The following is a 16,380-nucleotide window of genomic DNA, read 5'->3' on the forward strand; positions in this document are numbered from 1 at the left end:
GCCTCAAACAAGCACCAAGGACATGGTACACCGAACTCCGCAAATATATGCTCACCTACGGTTTTGTTACCTCGCTCTCTGACCCCTCGCTATTTATTTACAAACAAAATTCAATTAACCTATTTGTTTTGGTTTATGTCGTTGACATCATTGTCACTGACCCTCACTCAGACCATATCACTCGTTTTATCACTCACATCTCACATAAATTCTCTCTTAAAGATTTAGGACCACTTTCCTATTTTCCGGGCGTTGAAGTCACAACAAATGAATGCGGCCTCCTTTTAAATGAAACCAAATATATCTCTGACCTTCTTCACAAATATAATATTCAAGAACGCAAACCCATGCCAACCTTAATGCTATCCTATCCATTCCTCACCAAACAACCCACTCCGCCTCTTGAAAATGAGGCGGACTATCGTGCCATTGTAGGTAGTCTTCAATACCTTTCTCTCACTCGATATGATATCGCATATCCCGTCAATAAACTTACCCAATATCTGCATCATCCTACGACTACTCATTGAGCAGCCCTGAAACGCGTTCTCCGTTACCTCCATGGCACCATCAATTACGGTATTCATTTAAACAAAACTTCCCCACCGTTTCTTCACGCTTTTTGTGATGCCGATTGGGCAGGTAATACCGACGATTATGTTCCCATAACAGGTTTTGTTGTTTACCTCGGCAATAACCCGCTCTCTTGGGCCTCGAAGAAACAAAAAGCATTGTCTCAATCCTCCACCGAGGCTGAATTCCGAGCCATTTCCGACACATTGCTAAAGTTCTTTGGCTAATGTCGTTACTCAAAGAACTTGACATCAATGTTACCGCATCATCAACTATTTACTGTGACAATCTCAGTGCCACACACTACTCCGTCAATCCCGTATTTCACTCACGTATGAAGCATTTAGCTTTAACATTTCACTTCGTCAAAGAGCAAGTTCAAAGAGGCACTATTCGTAGCCAGCACATCAAAGGTTCTGGTCAATTAGCATATACACTAACCAAACCCCTGTCAAAACAAAGATTTCATCTCCTTGTGTCCAAGATTGGACTTCGCGTAAGACCGTCCATCTTGCGCGGGAATATTGAAGATATTACTAACAAACAATAATTTCAAGCCGTGTAAATCTTCTATCTTTGGTAATTATTATGTGTATCAATCCTCTATGTAATCACAACTATTAGCATCCTTTTTGTAATCAATTATCCCTATAATTTAGGAACTAATTATAGATAGAATTGTCTAGCTTTATTCTATTGTATCAATATATAAACTCTTGTATACTTTCTTAATAATCAAGCTATACAAGTTACTCCCCCCCCCCCTCCCAAGGCCATGTTTACTACGTGGGTAGACACCGTCCGAGATGAGCAAGCTTCAACCCGAGATATCATCTTAAAGGAGCGCATTAACCCGACCCAAATCCGTGCAACACTGACTTGATTGCTTTGGCTCGAAAAATTAATAACATTAAGTACACTAAAGATTAATTAAAAACAGGAAAAAAAATTAAAAATAAAAATAACTTTAAAAAATTAAGTCAAAAAACATCCTTAAAAAAACTACTTGGATTAAGGAAACTAGTAGCAACCCTTAATCTAGTTACTAATTACCCTTAATCAGATAAATTAATTTGGAAATAAAATAATTCCATGTATCATGATATGATTGGTGGTGTATGAGAAAGCCATACACATGGTATAAGTATAGCCTTTTTGCAATTCAAATACGAATAAACAATTTACTGTGACAGAGCAGAGCGAGTTTTTACACACACATATTAAAATTAAAGCTATTGATCAGAAGCAAGTATTGGAATACTTTGTTCATACCTAAAGAAATTAGTTGGATCAACCTTGGCCTTGACTTTCAACAACCTGTTCACATTATCCTTGAAATAGTTGACTGCAAAACTTAAGCTTCCATTAACATTGGTACCTATATCAATGTCCCTATAATTCAAGAATGTTTCTCTAGGATTACTTGACACATATGGAGTGAATGTATCATGTAGATCTCGAGTCGCTTTGATGTTCTTCATCAATGCTTGCTCACTTTCATCTTGCCACTCTGTAATGTACTGCATCTTGAATAGAATTCCTGCTCTATGTGGGAATGGTGTTGCATTTTCGGCTATTTCGCTCATTCTCCCACCGTATGGACTCCATTGCAATATCACATTTTCTACCTCGATCATCTTCTTCCATATCGTCTCTAAACCCGCTCTTGGGATGGGAATTTTGACATAATCGGACTTGTGTTTTTGGAACTCATGGGATGGTGTAGGAGTCCTTTGCAATAGCACCTCAATTGGAGTAGTTTGTGGAAGGTGACCCCAAAATAAATTAGTTTTTACCCATGACATCTCAAGGCAATCACTTATATTCAAACCCAAAATCGGAAAGTTTTTGTTCATTAAGGGAATTAAGGATTCGGTCCGTCCAAGGTACGTTCCAATAAACAAGACTCGGACGGTCTTGCGTCCTCCATGTTGAAATTGTACTTGTGGTTCTACATGAATGAATAGATTGTTGTCGAGTTTTGTCGCTACTTGTTGCCATTGTAACACAACATCCGTAGCGCCTTGTTCTAACGTCCTAGAGACGTTGAAAACCGTGAAAGTACGAGGAACACGTACTAAATTAATTTTCCACGAAAGAACGACACAAAAACTAGCAGCACCACCTCCTCTAATAGACCAAAAAAGATCTTCACCCATGGTTTGTCGATCAAGAACTATACCATTAGCATTGACTATTCGTGCATCGACAATGTTATCGATTGACAAGCCGAATCGTCTTAACATGACCCCGTAGCCTCCCCCCGTAAAGTGGCCTCCCGTGCCAACAGTATGGCATACTCCCGCAGGGAAACCATGGATATTACTAATGTTAGCAATATTATAATAAAGCTCACCTAGAGTTGCACCGGCTTGGACCCAACCCGTCTCACTTGCCATGTCTATATCGATAGATCGAAGATTAAACATGTCGAGTATGACAAATGGAACTTGTGCAACATACGAAACACCCTCGAAATCATGACCTCCACTTCTTATCCTCATTGCTAACTTATTAGCCTTTGCACATAATATAGTTGCTTGAACATGGGATTCGTCGAGGGCAGTGATTATAGCTAGAGGTTTTAAACTTGAAGATGTGTTGAATCTACTATCTCGTATATACGCGTATAGAACACGTAAGAAAGACGGGTGAGTTGGAGTGAAAATGGCATTCGTGATTGGGTTTGACCGACTTGACTTGCTTGGTAGACAATGTAAGAAGTTGTCCATGGATGAATTTGGTTCAAGACTATGACGTGAAACAAGAAATAACAGGAGAAGTGGCGTTAGAATAACATAGATTGTGCAATTTGAAAATCTGATTTTCATATTCATAGTTAATTAAGACTAACTAATGTTTGTAGTGGATTTTTTTTTCAATGTAATGCTAGCCTGTTAATTATTCATGTTGTATATGATTCATGTTATATATGATGACTGATGTACTTTCATCTTTTCCAATAAAAATGGAGGGGATTATTGTAAATATTGTCCTTAATCGTTATACACAAATTCTCATTTGTGACGGCCAATATCCGTCACAAGCTTGTGACAGTTCAAATAAAACCAACATGGAAGGATAAAGACAAATCATTTTTGATTACCTATACATTCTACTTTTTGTCTTATCTTCCCATGTGGGTGCTACTTGATTCGTCAGAAGCTTATATCCCATATATCCGTCACAAGTGAGACCTATTGATCGTTATTTAACAAATGGACAAGGAAATTTGTGGATATTCAAATGACCCTTGGCCTAAAATAAAATACTCCATTCTAATTGCTCATTTTTTCCCCTTTTTATTTTGTATAAGAAATGAGAAAATTATTTTGTACCGCACAAAATACTCTACTACTTAGGCAAATGAATTTGGACCGCACAAACTTCTAAAAAAAAGGAAAGAAGAAAGAAAATCCAACGACCATAAAAAATGGAAGAGCGAAGAAATAAGAGCAATAGCAATAGTAGTTCTTAGCATTGGGGTTGTTATCAAGAACTTTATTTTAAGAGTTCTTCTATTGCATTTAAAAGTTGTTCTTATTTTTAAGAACCAAGTTATAAAATAAGAACCAAGTTTATAAATATTGGTAAATGTACAATCAATAAATATAGCTTTGTAAAATGGGTTGAACCATTTAACATTATTCATTTTATAAATTTTTTCATCTAAGAATTTTATATAAAGTTCTTCTATTGTGAACAAAAATTCTTCAAAATTGGGATTGGTGTATTATGACATGACATGTGAGTAACTTTATATAAAGTTCTACTATTGCTATTGCTCTAAGAGACTAAGAGCCTAAATTTTCGGCAAGGAGTGCATCTCAACTTTATGAAATTATTATAAAGCAATTAGAGTCGTTAAAATTAAAGCTAGTGAGATTGCTTGCTATTTAATCTATCACAAATTTTTATTATAGACGGGATATATCCGTCTATAGTTATAGACGGGTTAAATATCTATCCACTTTAAACATAAGATATCCAACAAGTTTGTATGGTGGGACTAAAAAATATTATCACTTTAAGCATATTTGTCCATCTTTCACTTTAAACGGATATATCTGTGTATGGTGAGACTGTCTATCTATATGATATTCATATACTACTACCGGAACTTTCTTTTGCTTTTATTTTAATTGATTGATTCTTTCTGCCCCTTTAAAAAATTTCACTGTTTCCCTTGTACTCCGTAGTCTTTAAACTAGCCATACGAAACTTCTTTCATTTGTATAGTTTATTAGCTAGTCAATATTCTCGACGACCGTTGCCTCTCATGCACCCAAAAGAGCCGGTAGATACAAGATTCCCTCCTCCTCAATTTAGGCAAGTATTATTGTCTATATTATGTCCATATTTGTCCATGATCTCCTTCCCTAAATACTAGGCTAATATTATAACCCTATGTCCCGGTCATTTGGTGACTTATTCTATTTTGGAGTGTTTCAGTTAATTATTGACCTTTTTATATTAGGAATACATTTGATGAACAATTTGATCATTCACACTTAATTTGGCCCCTTATCATTTAATAATTAACCCTCTCTTCTTTCCTTGATCTTTGCGCCAAAACCAAAAAACAACAATTGACTGGGACGTAGGGAGTATGCATGGGTGTTGCTCTGTCATGTATATGATTTACTCAATTATGCACATAAATACTCAATTTACCCCTCACATTTTATCTCCCCTTTGTTTCAAGCATTCTACCCAATTAAGTTTCTTCTCTTCCAATATACCCTTTCATTCGTTCAACTCCCACCCACCACATGCCACCTACCACCCTTACGACGAACTTCATCATTCTGCACCCTTACACGCACCCACCCCGCCTCAACACAATTCAACGATCAGTGTCAGTCTCATTTAGAACAATTAATACCACTATATGTAACACCCCCTCCTAGCCCGGCCAAGGTAACCGAGAGATGTCACCATCTCTATAACACCCTCAAACACCGAGAAGCCTTTAACTAGACCCTCCTTGCGCTTGGAGGTGTTACAAGTCTTGGTTGCCCAAGGAAATGGAAACGTTGCAAGACAAAGATAACACTTTTATTGCATAGATAAGTTTATAGTGAAAGTGTAATACTACGGTTTTATGAGTCTCTGGGTACTCTATCGAGTGGGCCTTACTCTGTCGAGTAAGGGTGTTTTGTTTTAAGAAACAGTATTCTGCCTGTAGGGTACTCGATCGAGTAGCCCAGTAGCCCAGGTACTCGATCGAGTAAGTGGCACTCGATCGAGTACGTTAGTTACTCGATCGAGTAAGTCGGTTAACGGGTAATGTTTTGATGGGTTTTGTTAATAACGCGGATTAGTATATATTTTATATCGTCTTCTTCCCTAAACACTTTTCATAAACCTAATTCACTCAAAGGAGATTTAAAACTACGCCGTTCTCTTCACCCGCGTTATTGGCAAATCCCGGAGCTTGAGGAGTCGGATTTCATTATTCTTTGCATCATAGTGATCCTTGCATCAATGGTAAGATCTACATACCAATTTTATAGCGTTTGATTGACTTTGTTTAAACCCCAATTTATGGGATTAAGGGTTTTTGTGATTAGTTGTGTTGTTAGTAATTATGTGATTGTGTGTTAGGAGGAGGATTCGTAGAGGAAAGGTTTTGAGACAGCTGCTAAGATTGTCTGCTTGTGTTTGCATTCCAGGTAGGGTTTGCCTACTCAGTATTAGTCACATAATGTGGTTTAGTGTTGATTGTGATTGTTGTTAAAGTATCATATTGGTATTGTGACTGTTGTGGATTAATTTTATCATTGTTGGTTGTTGTTGATTGTATCTGTCTGTGTTCTTCGAGGTGCGTCCCTGGCTGAGTGGAGTCACTTGCGGGAGTGGCTAGGAATGTCATTGGGGCGGGGGGGTGGTGTATATAGACTCCCCCGTACCCGTACCCACCAAGAAAAACTTGTACCCATCCCCGCCCCACCACCCGTGGTGGGTACAATTTTCCAAAACCATCCCCGCCTAACGGGTGGAAATATAAAACCATACCCGCCCCGCTTACCCATTAACCCGCTAAACCAAAATTTTATTCGATAAATTTTTTCGCAAAAGTTGATTTACTCACTATTAATTTCCATTTTTTTTGAATTTATCTTTATAATTTTAGTTTTTCACCAAAGAAATTAGTAAAAAACTTTATAAAATAGCTATTATTAACATTATATCTTAATTATAACTAAATAAGATTTAAAAAATTGTCATAATCATATTAATTTTTTTAATGATTGGCGGGTAGGCGGGTATGAGGCGGGTAAGATGCAAAATCCATCCCCGCCCCATTACCCATGGTGGGTACAGTTTTCATACCCGCACCCGCCCTACTGCCCGCCAAAGCTCTAACCATCCAGCCCCAACTGGGGCGGGTGCGGAGCGGTACCCATATGTACCCGCCCCAATGACATCCCTAGGAGTGGCTTCCCGCCCATGATTCGCTTTCTGTGGAACCCGCCACAGAAGGGATGTGCACATTAATGGATTTGGGTTTATCGCTCGATGGAGATGACCGGGGCTTAGGTGGGAACGGCTGCGGTCCCCCACTGGCGGCGAGGAGTAACCTGTTGCGATGGGTACTCTGGCAGGGCTAGACACTTTAGTGTGTAGTCAGTATTGAGGAGTTGGTGATGGAGTTTGGGTTGATGTGACGATTGAGCTGTTTTGATTCTTGTCTTTTTGTGATTATATTGTGTGATTAGTACTGACCTTGTTTAAATGTTTTAAAAACTGTGGTGATCCATTCGGGGGTGGTGAGCAGTTGTTGAGCAGGTATGAGATGACGCGTATGGGATAGCTGGGATGAGTCACCGCGTTGCAGTTTAGAAGTCTTCCGCTGTGTCTGACACTTTATAGTATTTTTGATAGTAGACAGTTTTGAGAACTTGTATTTCCTTTTATCAGTTTTGGTTTTGAACATGTAATCACTTAAACTATATTTATTTTTAAAGTATACGTTTCTTTATTGTCTTTTGATTATCATTGCCTCGGGTAACCAAGATGGTGACATTCCTATACCTGAGTGGGTCTGGTAAAGCACAGTGAGTATGGGGGTGTCACAAAGTGGTATCAGAGCGACGATCCTGAAACCTGTAACCAATGAACCTAATGAGCATAGGGAGTCAAAATAAAATGTACCCGGGGTATAAGTTGTAGGAGCTAATGCAAAGGCTTGGGAGACGTCCTAAAGTCGCGAACTCGCCCTACAATTTTGAACCGGTCACCATGGGATATGAGTCGGGATCGCTATGTGTTTATCTTATGAATTGTGTATCTTTGTAGCAAAGTGTGGTATGAATCGGTGGATGTATGTATGTGGAGAATGGGGAATATGTAGAGAAAGATGATAATGAAGTGATTTTATACATTATTAATTGAAAGCATGATAGTTGTTTTACGATATGGCATTATAGAAATACGGAAAGAAAGTTTGTTTGGTTTGAGTTATACATAGAGTTATGTATATACATATATGTTGTTGGTAGTGTTGTACGAGTTTATATAGCTGAAAGTTTGAGTAAGAGCATGAATAATTGGTGGAAAAAGATGAATCATTGTTGCATAATAATATTATGTATGTTTAAGCATATTATAGGATGGAATTTATTTTATAATGTTGTTTTGCTAGTAACATGTGAATAGGGGACTTGATGTCATATATTTGTGATTTTGTTTACGTAAAGTTAATATAAAAAAAACATGCGGGTAATACAAGCTTGGTAAGTTGAATGATTTATGTGCATGATGGATGTTGTTGCTTGGCTTTTGAAGATAGTAACATGTGGTTAGGAATACTGGTTTCATGAGTATTGAGTTGTTTTTATTTACCTTGTTGTTGTTTAAACTGTTTGGAAGTAAAAATCAAATAGTTATGTCGTCTGATTACAGCGAAGTTGTCTTTAAACTATTATAACATGAGATGTATAAATGATTTTAATGTGATTCCAATTGGAGGTGATATCTTGTTATTTTACGATTCTAACGATAGGTCACACGCCCAAAACGACCAAGAAACGAGTGAGATATGACTGTTTTACGAAAGTTGGACAGTGCTGAGAAATGCGTAGGGTACTCGATCGAGTGGCCTTTAATCGATCGAGTGCACCTCTTGTTACTCGATCGAGTAGCCCTGGTAATTTGTTTTACGTGCTTCTGACCTTCACCTACTCGATCGAGTAAGTCACTCACTCAATAGAGTGGCCTGTACTCGATCTTGTGACCCCTGTTTTGAGTCATATGCTTATCTTTTGACTTCGTTGCCTAATATGTTTGATTCAAAGGTGTTCTTTTACTTCTTTATGCATTGTTTTACGTAGGTGTTGGCCTTGATGCGTAAGTTTTCTAATCTTGTGATGTAAGAAGTGGCACCTGTGGTGAGTAAGAGTTCGGTGAGGAGGACATGAGTTGTATGTGGTTGTGATAGATAGAGGAAAAAGAAAAGGAAGATTGGAAAGGCTTAATTGAGGCATAGAGCATGTTTTGTGAGACGAGATGAGTGATATGATTGTGTGTTGAGTAATGTAAAAGTAAGTGAATGTGGGCAAAGGGTGATGTAAGTTTATGGAACATGAGAATGAAAGATTGAAACGAGAGATGCATATGGTGGTAACTTTGGATGTTTAAGGATTATGAAGGGAGGTAGTTATCACTCGGTTGGTTAAGAATATATGTAATGGAAAGGTCGTTATAGGTAAATGGAAAGAAATGGTGTATTAAGAGCTTAGATTGAGTTATGCAGCGATGAGGATTTGTAGATTGAGATTTAGTTTGGGGAATTTGGTTAACAAGAGGTGAAACTAATGTGTGATTTCCTTGGGCAGTTAACAGTATGAAATGAGTTTTGGAATTGAAAAAAAAAAGGGTGAGATGGAGTAGACTGACCGTGTAGATTGATTGGTGATAATTGTGAGTGATAGCATGATAAGAGAAGATTCCATGGTAAGAAAGAGTGAGATAATATCGATAAGAAATAATGAGATTTGAGTTTTGGAGCAATGAGAAGGTAACCGTAGCACTAAAGAGTTAGGAAGAAGTAATAAGGAGTTTTATGGTTAGTTGATTTTGTCGAGTGTAAAAGAAAAGAATGAGGGGAGTAAAATTAGGAAAATGTTGACCAAAGTTATGTGATATAGAGGTAAGGAGTCGTCGAGATGTGTGATACCAATCATGAGGATGTTAGTTAATGGTTATATAGGAGTTTCAAGACAACATGATTAGTCTTGAATTTTGAGGAATTAAGGAAAGTAAGAAGTTGGTAGAATATCTGCATGATATGGGATTTTGGTGGAGAGTTAGATAATGATACAATTACGAATAGTATTGGGAAAAATGTTGAGGTAATTTTGTTAATGACTTTGATGTTCGTTATTTGAATATTTGGGATGTTAACCAAAGACAGGAAAGAAATCGTGATATTTAGAGATGAGTGTAAGAGGTTTGATGTCCGGACAATGGTAGTGTTATGGTATGTGACTAGTGGTTAAGGGTGATGGTATATTATAAAGGTAGCAATTCTAAAGAGGTTGATTTTGTAGAGACCAGATTGATATATATGGTTGTGAGAGAGTATAAGATGTGGTTATATGAGGCGGTTGTTAGTAGTTGAGTATTAATGGTATAGTTACATTTGGCAGGAGGTGATGCATATGTGAATGAGAGAATATGTTATGAGGGGTATACGAGTTAAGCTCGGGTAAGAGGTAACTTTTATCAGGTGGTAACTTACGTGATCAGGATTGACTGGTTGTACGTGATTACGGGTCTGTGATATATATAAATGTTTGTGTGAGGTTTGGACCTCACAAGAAGCGGTATGGTGTGATTATTATAAAGTTGTTATTTGAATGTTCTGTAATGCATGTTTGGTACGCTAATCTAATTGAATGATATTCAAAAAGGTAATAATTTGATTAATCTGGCATGGCTAGTTATAATTTTATGTGTATTGATAACACATGTGTATTCCGTGAAATGGTAGGGATGATGTACATAAGGTGCTTATCTGTTTATTCCATATAATATGTTGCGTTGTGATCTAGAAAAGCGGTTTTGAGTAAGTTTTATTGTCCGGGAAGTTGTACTGAGTCTGTGCTTATGGGAATTGTATGTGGTTGTGATGTTTTTCGATGTGGTTGTTGTGCCTTGGGTGGTGATCCGGGTACGGTACTTCGTGTTGTGATGCGGGTATTTTCGTACTGCGGTGCCGTTGTTGGTGGCGGTGTTGCGATGCCGTCACCAGTTGTGGTGGAGTATACGGGGTGATTACGATTTGAGTTTCGAAAGTACATACCAGTTATGCACAGATTGTTGTTCTGTTGCTGTTGTTTCTTGTGAGTTTCGGTTAGACATATAGACTGGTGTTTTGTTTGTTGATGTTTCTTGCTAGTTTCAGCTTGGGAGTGAAGGTAGAATATGGTATGGAAGAGAGTTGTATTTGTTTCCGTGGTTGTCATAGCATAGTGATATTTTGTTGATAGGCCAGAGTTGTGAGAAGTTGTTATAGTAATTTTGATCTTGTTTTAAGATGAGGAATCGGTAGACATAGTCATGGTAAGCGATTTGTGGACCATGTGTTGTACTGATCTGAAAGCTGCAGGTGGTTCATAATCTTGTGTTGAGACAGTGAGTATAGGGTGTTGGAAATTAGTGTCATGTTAAGTTATGTATGAGTTTTGCAGTAATGAAAGAAAAGAACTTGAGGATCTAGTGAGAGTGTAGGTAATAATTGTGGATCATGAGTTATGAGTATGGAGATAGGTGCAGGTATAGAGGATTATGTCGTTTTGGCAGTAATATGGAACAATTGAAGTTTTGGTTAAGCTAAAGATTTTGAGGTATAGGTTAGGTGGTGTGACGAGTGAATTGAAGTATGAGAATTTTTTAAGTAAGAGAGCCTTAGATATATGCATGGCGAGTGTTTAGAGTATAGGTGGTTATCTTTGACATGCGGTGGTGATGAGGATAATGAGAAGATATAGCTAGGATCTATTATTAGTGAGTTACGAGGACGTAACATTTATCTTAAGAGGAGTAGGATGCGACAAAGAGAGTTTAATGGTTGTACAGGTTGTAGTAAATTTGGAAGTTTGAGTCTTGATGTAGAATAAAAGATTGATTTGTGTTGTGGTTGATTTTGTTAAAGGTTATGACCATGCTTGTAGCAGTGTTATGCTTAGGAGTGTGAGAATATTTTGATAGTGTTGACAGTTGGATGATGACGTATATGAGTTCTATAGTGTTGACAGTTGGAGGACGAGGTTATAAGTGTGAGTAAACTTCAAGGACGAAGTTCCTTTTAAGGGTGGTAGAATGTAACATTCCGTTTAATGTTATGAGTATCTTGATATTGGATTTTCTAGTGGATGATATGTTACGGAGCTAGCAGCGTTAACAGCATTTGTGGACGGTAGTTGGTATGTATGGAGTTAGTGTCGAGAGAGATATAATGTGGTGGATACGACATTGTGAGCAATGTTATGGAGATAGGAATAGTTGGTGGAATTGGTGTTACGAGTTCATGTTTTGTAGGTTGAAGTTTTGTTTTGAGTCCTTAGTTGCGTTGTTGTGTCTTGATCGAGTTAGTATGTTAGTTTTCATGTATGGGTTGAACTTCGGGGACGAAGTTCTTTTTAAGGGGGAAGACTGTAATACTACAGTTTTATGAGTCTCTGGGTACTCTATCGAGTGGGCCTTAATCTGTCGAGTAAGGGTGTTTTGTTTTAAGAAACAGTATTCTGTCTGTAGGGTACTCGATCGAGTAGCCCTGTAGCCCAGGTACTCGATCGAGTAAGTGGCACTCGATCGAGTACATTAGTTACTCGATCGAGTACATTAGTTACTCGATCGAGTAAGTCGGTTAACGAGTAATGTTTTGACGGGTTTTGTTAATAACGCGGATTAGTATATATTTTATATCGTCTTCTTCCCTAAACGCTTTTCATAAACCTAATTCACTCAAAGGAGATTTAAAACTACGTTGTTCTCTTCACCCGCGTTATTGGCAAATCCCGGAGCTTGAGGGGTCGGCTTTCATTATTCATTGCATCTTAGTGATCCGTGCGTCAAGGGTAAGATCTACATACCAATTTTATAGCGTTTGATTGACTTTGTTTAAACCCTAATTTATAGGATTAAGGGTTTTTGTGATTAGTTGTGTTGTTAGTAATTATGTGATTGTGTGTTAGGAGGAGGATTTGTAGAGGAAAGGTTTTGAGACAGCTGCTAAGATCGTCTGCTTGTGTTTGCATTCCAGGTAGGGTTTTCCTACTCAATATTAGTCACATAATGTGGTTTGGTGTTGATTGTGATTGTTGTTAAAATATCATATTGTTATTGTGACGGTTGTGGATTTTATCATTGTTGGTTGTTGTTGATTGTATCTGTCTGTGTTCTTCGGGGTGCGTCCCTAGCTGAGTGGAGTCACTTGCGGGAGTGGCTTCACGCCCAAGATTCGCCTTCTGTGGAACCCGCCACAGAAGGGATGTGCACATTAATGGATTTGGGTTTATCGCTCGATGGAGATGAGCGGGGCTTAGGTGGGAACGGCTGCGGTCCCCCACTGGCGGCGAGGAGTAACCTGTTGCGATAGGTACTCTGGCAGGGCTACACACTTTAGTGTGTAGTCAGTATTGAGGAGTTGGTGATGGAGTTTGGGTTGATGTGACGATTGAGCTGTTTTGATTCTTGTCTTTTTGTGATTGTATTGTGTGATTAGTACTGACCCCGTTTAAATGTTTTAAAAACTGTCGTGATCCATTAAGGGGTGGTGAGCAGTTGTTGAGCAGGTGTGAGACGACGCGTATGGGATAGCTGGGATGAGTCACCACGTTGCAGTTTAGAAGTCTTCCGCTGTGTCTGACACTTTATAGTATTTTTGATAGTAGACAGTTTTGAGAACTTGTATTTCCTTTTATCAGTTTTGGTTTTGAACATGTAATCACTTAAACTATATTTACTTTTAAACTACGTTTCTTTATTGTCTTTTGATTATCATTGCCTCGGGTAACCGAGATGGTGACGTTCCTATACCCTAGTGGTCCTGGTAAGGCACTTGAAGTATGGGGGTGTCACATAAAGAGACATTATTAAGTACCATAATTAAGTTATACAAACCAAGTGCTATGCCTTAGGGCCCAATAGTACAAACCAAGTTTAAGATGACTAAAAGTGATATATAAAGACGCGAAAGAAAACTAGGTGTTGACAACTAAGTGATGACGTCCCCCAAGCCTACAAGTATTAAGCCGAATACATCAACCGGTCAATCAAGCCGCTCCCCTTATGATCGGAAATATCATATGATTCACCACAGATATTTGAAAACATAAAAGGGTCAATTCTAATACTACAATTGATCACATAAAACCTCAAATGGCAATTTTCACTTAACAATCCATAATGTAACTAGTCACCCATAAAGTCCCCTTAATCACCACCACCATCCCCGATAACGGCATCGCAACACTGTCACCAACCGCCAGATCGCAACCCAAGGTACCCGCATCACAACATGGAGTACCGAGTTCACATCGCAACACGAATCCATTAACCCGAACCATTAATGTACACATCCTCCTTGGGGGTGGGTCCCTCCAAGGAGCGATCTCAAGGCGCAAGGTCAATGTCCCATAAACACCTTCATGCTAAACAACACCACTCCATCACTTCCAACCTCGCCCAATCCAACAACACACAACCAACATACATAGCCTCACAATTATAATGAACAATTACGTAAACCCTAATCATGCCATAAACTCTAATCATACCATAATCACCAATTTTACCACAATTCACCTTAATCATTCCTTAATTACTATTAGTATCAAGAATACCAAACTAATGGAATATCTACCAAAATACATGTAAGCAATCATAATATTAAAACCGAGTAGAAAAATCCTACCTTTTGACAATCTTCACAAAAACAAGCAAGTACTCAAAACACCTCCTTTATGAAGTCTCCACCTACAATTAATAGAATATATTCTATCACAAACATGTTCTAGTACTATAATATATGTGTACATTAATTACTACTAACATTAAATGATATTAAGTAGCATTAATTAATCCTGAATCTACCCAATTACCCAAATCCCCAAATTCTAGGGTTTTGGTGTCTTAAATGGGAGTATAGAAAATATAAAAGTAAAGGCACGAGGTTACTCACTAGGTGATAAGCAACAAGAATATGTAAACAATCCTCCCAAATTCCTTCAAACAAAGTGTAGATCTAGATTCTTGTGGAAAAGGTTGTAGAGAGAAGTGAGAGGGTATTAGGCAGAGGTTTTAGGGTTTATGAAATAAGGAAATATTGTTCATAGGCCTTTATATGCCAAGCCCAACACGGAATATAGGCCCGCATAGAAACTTGGCCTGAACCTGGTTCACTCAATCGAGTGGCCAAGGCATTTGATCGAGTAGACCGCACTCGGTCGAGTGTACATCTCACTCGGCCGAGTGTGACTATCGAACTGGATTACACAACTCACTCGGTCAGTTCACTCGATCGAGTAGAGGGGCACTCGGCCGAGTGTTCCCTCACACTAGATTGAGTGGATCACATAAAAGAGAGGGTTATTATATCTTCCCCCTTAAAATGATCTTCGTCCCCGAAGTTTACATCCACTCCTCGTACATCTCCTCTCGTCCAACTCTCCATGACAATCACGCTCCTACGGCTTTTCCTCGACATATGATACTCAAAAGATAACAAATTATAACAAGTGATATAATCACCCATTATAAGATGAAATAAAGGACTTATTAGGCAAAAGGACTCATACTTGCTTGCGACGCTCTACCCTCCTAAAAAGAAGGTTACGACGTTGTAACCAGACTCATACATGTTCAAAGAGGTGAGGATAGCGCTCTTTCATGCTTTCCTTGGCTCTCACGTTGCTTCCACTACCTTTTTATTAGACCAAAGGACTTTCACTAGCACTATTTCTCCGTGCCTTGTCTTCCGCACTTTGAGATCAAGGATTTCCTTAGGAGTCTCGACATATGATAGTGCATCATCCAACTCGATGTGCTCCACCTCTAGTACATGAGTCAGGTAACTCAAGTACTTCCTAAGTTGCGATATATGAAACACATTGTGCACCCTCTCAAGTATCGATGGTAGTCCCAACTGATACGCCACCTCTCCAACTATATCCATGATTTCATAGGGACCTATGTACTTTTGGATTAGCTTGCCCTTCTTGCCAAATTTCATCACCCCTCTCATGGGTGATACTTTCAACAACACTTAGTCACTGACACGGCTGTCGCAACCCTATCAAAAATAAAACCAACTTGCTCTAACTAATGCAGCAGAGGGAAGTCGAGTATCGTATCCACAGGGAGACGGTTACTATCTACTTGTCATTCGGTCTGTCTAATGTCACAAAATGCGGGGTTTGAGTTGATTTCTAAACTAAGAGCAATAGGAATAAAAACAAAGCAAAATTGAAAGGGATTAAAAAGAAATATAGAAAGAGATACTAGGATGTCGGTTCACCATGATATCACAAAATCAACTAAAAGTAGGTCAGTCGGTCTGATGTGTGAAGGGTAGTGGAAAGGTCCTCTCGGTCCGCTATCCGCCCTAAATTACTACTAACTTAGCTTTCGCCCACATTAGTGTAGTCTATTATTCATAACAGGTCTGTTCATTCCAATCTCTCGATCTAGGTTTGAATTTAACCGGATTAATTGGTTCAGTTGCATGCATTCAACCTAACAATTACAGTTATATTGCTATGAATCAATCCTCACTTTAAACCTCCTAATCTAATTATC

At 38.4% G+C, this 16,380-nt stretch overlaps 1 protein-coding gene across 1 annotated transcript; it reads right to left on the bottom strand.

Moving 5' to 3' along the window:
• Positions 1 to 1,690: 1,690 nt before the first annotated feature.
• Positions 1,691 to 3,457, bottom strand: LOC141629439 (berberine bridge enzyme-like 3). The gene has a single exon (XM_074442443.1). It carries the CDS (start codon positions 3,408 to 3,410, stop codon positions 1,806 to 1,808), a length of 1,605 nt encoding a protein of 534 aa, XP_074298544.1. The 5' UTR covers positions 3,411 to 3,457; the 3' UTR covers positions 1,691 to 1,805.
• Between the last annotated feature and the right edge of the window lie 12,923 nt (positions 3,458 to 16,380).

The sequence above is a fragment of the Silene latifolia genome, chromosome 2, assembly GCF_048544455.1.
Source record: "Silene latifolia isolate original U9 population chromosome 2, ASM4854445v1, whole genome shotgun sequence".
In the NCBI taxonomy this organism is placed as follows: Eukaryota; Viridiplantae; Streptophyta; class Magnoliopsida; order Caryophyllales; family Caryophyllaceae; genus Silene; species Silene latifolia.